General features: G+C 37.6%; 1 protein-coding gene across 1 annotated transcript; it reads left to right on the top strand.

Annotated features, from left to right (window-relative positions):
- The first annotated feature begins 4,773 nt into the window (after positions 1–4,773).
- LOC141829900 (uncharacterized) lies at positions 4,774–6,420 on the top strand. Its single transcript, XM_074717377.1, has 3 exons — positions 4,774–5,377; positions 5,480–6,056; positions 6,198–6,420. The coding sequence occupies exons 1-3, from the start codon at positions 4,774–4,776 to the stop codon at positions 6,418–6,420; spliced, it is 1,404 nt and encodes a 467-aa protein (XP_074573478.1).
- The last annotated feature ends 405 nt before the right edge of the window (positions 6,421–6,825 follow it).

Here is a 6,825-nt window from a genome sequence, read left to right as displayed (position 1 = left end):
ATGTTATGTATCGTAAGTTGTTTAACATAAAAGAAACTACATAAATTTTACCAAGAATAAGTTCATATCTTATTTATGTACGATAAGGCCTGAGATACGTATAGTTCCAAGGTCTACTAAGTTCTTTTTCCTCAAGGTTCCTTAGATAATAGGATCTGCTAGTAAGTCGCTGAGTAACTTGGTAGGGCACTGACAGAACCCTAGATTTGCAATGTGTCATGAGTAGGGTTGCAAATTAGAATTTATAAATTTATCAAAAACTCTCAATTAATCCAAACAAATGAAGTATAGGGGCCTCGAGTCGTATTTTTCCAAGGACTAGTAGACAATTGTTCAATTTAAGCTTACGTGTATCATTCTTTTTAGGGTTTTCTATAAAAATGAGGGGTTTTTGGGGTTTTGAAATGAAATGAATTTATAAATAGAATGAAACCTATTCTTATCAAGCATGAACCCTAGAATTGCAAAAACCTAACTAACACTGTAGTAAATGAGGAAGAAACAAATTCAATTGTATGAACTAAATCTAACTAATCAAATGTAATGAGCTTCAAAAACATAAATTCCTACAGCTAATCAACCAACAAAATTGATACCCTTTGGCACGGAACAGTAACCTTGGCACGGAACAGTGCCAAAGAAGTGTGCTTAGCTTACCCGAAGCAATTGGAAAATCAAGAACACTTCACAGCAAGTTTAGCTACAAAATCCAATGGCTTAAACAACTAATTCGAATTCACAATGACAAAGACTGATTAACTAAACTGTTAAACAAGATTCAGAAAATAAAATTTCAGAAACGAAATCAGGAGGACAGAAAATTCAGTATTGCAGAAACAGAAAACTGTAAACTGATAAAATCCTCCTCTTCTCCTTTGAATCGCTTCGGTTGGTTGTCAATCAGCTGTTGAATCCATTTGGAGCTAGAAATCGGTCGTCATGTGGGTTGCTCGTTGCCAGCACCACGAAATCGATCGAAAAAACCCTCTCCGGCCAAGAAGAGATTGTTGCACAGCGGGATTGAAGTTGCAAAACTGGATTTCCTCTCTTCTTCGTGCTCCGATCGGATTGATGATGATATAGGGAGGCTCCACGATCCTAGGAGAACCCTTCAAAGGAATCACGAAGCCGGATTGTGCTGTGATTGGTCGGAACACGCAGAAAATAGAGGTTTTGGCCGGCGAAGAAACCCTCTCCGTCGCTCAACTCCAGCTGCCGGAAAATACCCAATCGGTCGGCTTCCACCTCCTCAGGGATCAGGGACACGATGGAGTCAATTTGGGTGGACAGCGTTGCCGGTGGAGTTATGTCGCCGAGCAGGGGCTGGCGTTTGCGGGACGAAGATGAATAGTGGCGCAACCACTGTTCATCGGGTAAGGCTTTCTCATTTATACTGCTGATTAATCAAGTGATCTGAGGCCTTGATTTTGAATCCAGCGGTCAGAACTTGATCTAGGCTCTAGGGCAGCTTAGGATTTCCAAAAATTTGAGGGATCTTGATCGGGCTTGATCTAGATCATGTCCTCCATGTTGGCTTGATCAATTTGGGCAAATTGACTCGATTTGATCGCGATTGAGCTCGAACTTGATCCGATTTGAACCCTACAATCAATTAAACTCAATTAATGTAAAATTTGTCAGTAAATCACAGAAATTATAATCAAACCTTCAATTATACCACATGACACAAATATAATCAAATCGATTCATTTAACAATTTATTTTCATGCAAAGACCCAAAATTGAATCGATTAAAAATGTATAAAACCTAACTCATCAGGCACTTCCCATTGTGGTTCTAATTTCTCAACATCTCCTACCGGCTTTGCTTTCTTTCAAACAAAATCTTCTACCTAAAAGGAACGAGAAATGACTCGTTTGTTGTAGGTCTGGCACATGCACTAGCTATACGAAGTGAGCCAAGTTGCTGCTAGATTTCAGTTTTAGTAATGAAGTCAAGTTCCAAACATCGTTTGTCAGAGTTATCGTCTCTATAGGTACTGATACGTGTTGATTTCTCCCTAATTTTCATAGAAACTACTATTTCTCCTCCATAAACAAGATGAAAAGAAGTCATCTGGGTGTTGTCTCTTAGGGCAGTTCTGTCAACTCAATCCACAACTCTGGAATCCTATCCTAAACTAAACCTTCAAGGGTATACTACTGACAGTAATACCCAAATACTGGAATCCCGGAATCCCACTATTCCCGGTGCCGGTGATGGTAGAGCTACCTCCAATTCAGCAAAGTCATCGTACCCTGCAGGAACTTATTTATATTCATTTTAGAGGGCACAACCTGAAAGGACATACCCATCCCTCCTAGAAGATCAAACTAACCCATCTACAACCAGAAAGGACAGACCCAATCCTGGAATACCCAATCAGAAAGGACAGACCCAATCCTCTAATCCCCAATCGAATCTCTACTCGAATACCCAATCCCTGAAATCCTATCTACCTATACTCAATCTTAGACTCCCTCATCCCCGAAGTCAATCTTCGAATACCCAATGGCCTCACTCCGGGAATCTAAAGCTAACCCGTTCGGGTATACTACATACTGGACTCCCCAATCCTGGACTCCCCAATACTGGAATGCCCAACCCATACCACAACCCCAACAAGTCAAAGGGGCCCCGACTCGAAATGCCATCATCTTCAATCCATTGACGCCCTCTTCCTCTTTCTGCACCTGCGCAAGGGCTTTCTTTCCTGGCCTCTGTATTTGTTGGGTTTATGTATCTTGCATTTAGCTCTATTTCATGGCCCCATCTCATTCAACTCTCTACCTGAGCCCCATGCCAGAATTCAACTATGTACCTGTCATTTCGTTCTATTTATTTCTGTACCCACAGAAGTTTAGAATTCGGAATAAAGGAATGAAACAATATACGAGTACCAGAAAGGGTAGGGATTTCGGGAGAGTTGATCATGTTTGGACTATTGAAACTAGGGGACCGGCGAGCCAGATAGAGAAACGGGTTTGGGGTTACGGTTTACGATATCAATGTCCTGGCCATATAATACTACGGATAAAGTAGTTATATCAGGTTTATTCTCCTCGACTTCCCCTCGACAGGTCTGTAGACTAATATTCCAGATAGAGGGATGATGGTACAGTAGAGCCAGATAGGGGAAACGTTCCTTGTGTTTTAACTCCCAAAGAGGAGCTACTGGAAATGAAAAACGGGGTTGAGAGTTGGAGTTCGGGGTTTAGAGTTTCAGTTAGGGGAGTTAGCTTGAGGGAGGGATGTTCGGCATAGGTCATCAACTAAGGTTTAATAAAAAAAGCATACTTTCTTTATTAAACTAGGTACACCTCACTTAGGCATAGGGCATCAAGTAACGACGGTTAAGCACCCTTTATTTAAAATAGGTACACCACCTAATTTTAGGAGCCATTTTGACACCATTTTCTATTACTATTCTTAAGACAAAATAGAGAATAATTCAATCACCAATTGAAAGCCAAATTTGAATTGGAATTGAGACATTCGTAGTTTTGAATTTAAGTTGGGGTTGTTGCCCCTTTTGTTGTATGATTTAATTTCGTATAGAAAGATCTCTGTCATTTGCAGCAATCAGCTTGAATTACTATTACTACTACTCTCTCGATTTCTCTATTCCGGAGCCTACTCCTTTCCTTCCTGCTTTCGACGACCCCCCTTCTTCTTCTATTGACTGCTCTTCGATTGACTCTTGACTCCTCTGTAGCCTTCCCTTTATTCTCTTGACTGCTCTTCTATTGACTCCTCTGGTATGGCATTCCTTCCTCGGGTCTGCAGTTGAGTTCTTTATTTATTGCCGGGATCTTCCCTCTATTGCTTTCATTCAGTCTTAGATCTTTATATACTATATTGTTAAGACCTGACGCTGTTATTTGATAGTTTATTTTCTCTCTTCAAGATATTTTCGAAATCATCACAAGGGGTGTAAGAAGAGGAACGATCAGAATTAAGATCTTTTATTACATATTTTTCTATGATCTTAAAATCTAAAGGTATTGTCTTCCTTATTTCTCTATCAAATCTTTTTTTTTATGCTTCTATTAATTTCTTATTTGCTTATCAATGATTCCTGTTATAAACTTGTAATCTTATTCGTAGTTAATATTGTTAGCAAATTTTTACAATATAAAGATATAAACATTACTATTGTATTAGATCAATTAAAAGGTTTTATTTCTTTTTTGAATGAGTATAGAGAAAATAGATTTATATCTGCTATGATTTCTGCTAAAGAAATTGCAAATGAAATGAATATAGAAATTTAATTAATAATTTTACATCTCAAAAAACTAAAAAATTTAATTTTATATAAAAAAATTATTTTTAAAATTAATATTTTAATTTATTTAAAAAAAATTAAATCCATCCTTATCCGTCTCAAATTCGAATAAAAAAAGATGAAAGAAATTTTTAAAAAATATAATAATTATTTTTAAAAAAAAATTCGCCTGGGTCTCCTGGAGACTTGTTGATGCCTACAGTTCGTGATGGAATTGACCATAACGCGGTGGTCGTATAATGGAATTATAAGTTAACTGGATGTTAACGCACGCATAGATTGACAGATCAATGTGCACATCAATGAAGAAAGAGAAAAGAATCGCTTAAGGTTAAAAGTTTCAGATGCTGCTGTCAGATGGCTTACTTTTCAAGGTTATGTTTTTTGAGGTCATAATGAGTCAATTCAGTCAAGGAATCGGGGGAATTTTCTGCAGTTAGTGAAACTTTTGGCTGAATTCAATCCTGAAGTTGAAAAGGTTGTCATGGAAAATGCTCCAAGTAATTCTAAATACACTTCGCCTGATATTCAAAAAGAAATTTTGAGTATTTATGTTGTTGCAGTATGTAAGCATATCCGAGATGAAATTGGAGACTCTAAGTTCTCTATCATTGTTGATGAAACTTGTGATGTTGCAAAAAGAGAGCAAATGGCTTTAGTGCTTAGATTTGTTGATGGAGCTGGAGTTTTGCAGGAAAGGTTTTTTGATGTAATACATGTCAAAAATACTAAAGCTATGACGTTGAAGGATGAATTATGTTCTGTTCTACGCAATCATTCTTTAGATATTAAGAATCTTCGAGGTCAAGGATATGATGGGAGCAGTAATATGAAGGGAGAATTGAATGGATTGCAAGCTCTTTTTCTTAGAGAATGTCCTTATACTTATTATGTGCATTGTTATGCTCACTGTTTACAGCTTGCTCTAGTTGCTGCTTCAAATGATGTAGTTCTAGTGTGTCAGTTTTTTCAGAAACTTTTGTTCATTGTGAACACTTTGGATTCATCTGCAAAACGTCATGGTGAACTCCGAGACTCTCAAGTAATTGAGCTAGCTCATTTATTAGATATTGGTGAACTTGAAACAGGTCAAGGAGCAAATCAGGTTGGTTCACTCCAATGACCAGGTGACACTAGGTGGGGTTCTCACCTAAATTCTATTTCTAGCCTTATGAATATGTTTAATGCAGTAAGTTCTGTTCTTCAAAATATTGCTGCTGATGGATCATCTGGTTCAATTCGTGCTGATGGAGATACTGCTTTTGGTTATCTTGTGTCTTTTGAGTTTGTGTTTATCTTATGCTTGATGAAGGAAGTATTGGGAATTACAGATATGATTTGTCAAGCATTACAAATGAAGACACAGGATATAGTAAATGATATTCGTATAGTAGCATCTACAAAGAAACTTCTCCAAAATATGAGGGAAGATGGATGGAACTGTTTTTTCATAAAAGTTAAAGAGTTCTGTGAAGAGCATGACATTGATGTTCCAGATATGGAACAAACTTATATTCTACGTGGTGGACGTGCACGTCGGCAGCCTGCTCATTTTACCAATGAACGATTCTTTCAAATTGAAGTTTTCTTGGTTACAATAGATACTCAGTTACAAGAATTGAATTACAAGTTCAATGAAAAAGTAATGGATCTTTTATCTATTATGGCTACTTTAGTTCCGAGAAATGAGTTTAGATCCTTTAATGCTGGAGAGATATGCAAAATGGTGGAAAAATACTATCCAGAGGATTTCAGCCTACAAGATAGGTATGTGTTAGAGAATCAATTGAATTATTTTGTTTTAGATATTTCTCAAGATTCTGAGTTGAGAAAGATTGGGACAATTACAGAGTTGTGTTGATATTTAGTTGAAACTAGTAGACATACTGCTTATAACTTGGTTGACAGATTGCTTCGTCTACTTGTTACTCTTCCAGTTTCCACAGTTAGTGCTGAGCGAGCATTTTCTGCATTGAAGATTATTAAGACAAGATTACGTAGTAAGATGGAAGATGGGTTTCTTAGCAATAGTTTGCTTATATACATAGAAGGTGGAATTGCAGAGAAATATGATTATGATGATATAATTCAAGACTTCAAGAATTTGAAAACACGAAGAGCTGATCTTTAAGCATTTCTTAGATAATTGTTACTTTTTATTATAATCTAAATATATTTATTATTTTTATTAATTTGTTAAAAAAAATTTGGCCCACCCTTCCGAAGAATCCTGGCTCCGCCCCTGCTAATGGTGTAAAAGTTTCAGCAACAATAATTGCTCACTAAAACAATAGTTGAGGGAAGAGGAAGAAGATCTCACAGCACGAACAACACTTTATTGTTCTGTTATTGTCCGGCGCCGTAACTCCACTCCGGGGGTGATGGTTAGCCAAAGGAGGAGGGGGAGGCCGAGGTTGGATGCTGAAGGAAGACCGCAAGTTGGTGGTCCTCTTAGACAATGACACAAAGGGGAGAGACCCTTGTGGTCAGCGACAATGGCAAGAGGATGACGGTGGGCGACTGCAAAGAGGAGGAG

Source organism: Curcuma longa, chromosome 5 (assembly GCF_044706935.1).
Source record: "Curcuma longa cultivar G26 ecotype Majalengka, Jawa Barat chromosome 5, ITB_CL_G26_1.1, whole genome shotgun sequence".
Taxonomy (NCBI): domain Eukaryota; kingdom Viridiplantae; phylum Streptophyta; class Magnoliopsida; order Zingiberales; family Zingiberaceae; genus Curcuma; species Curcuma longa.
This window is presented reverse-complemented; position numbering and strand designations above follow the sequence as displayed.

What these genes read in the sequence shown, in the direction of transcription:
- LOC141829900 (XM_074717377.1), top strand. Translation starts at nt 4,774, where the DNA reads ATGGAAAATGCTCCAAGTAATTCTAAATACACTTCGCCTGATATTCAA. An exon ending in TATTGGTGAACTTGAAACAG is followed by an intron (nt 5,378 to 5,479) that starts GTCAAGGAGCAA and finishes TGTTTAATGCAG; the next exon opens with TAAGTTCTGTTCTTCAAAAT. An exon ending in GATTTCAGCCTACAAGATAG is followed by an intron (nt 6,057 to 6,197) that starts GTATGTGTTAGA and finishes CTTGGTTGACAG; the next exon opens with ATTGCTTCGTCTACTTGTTA.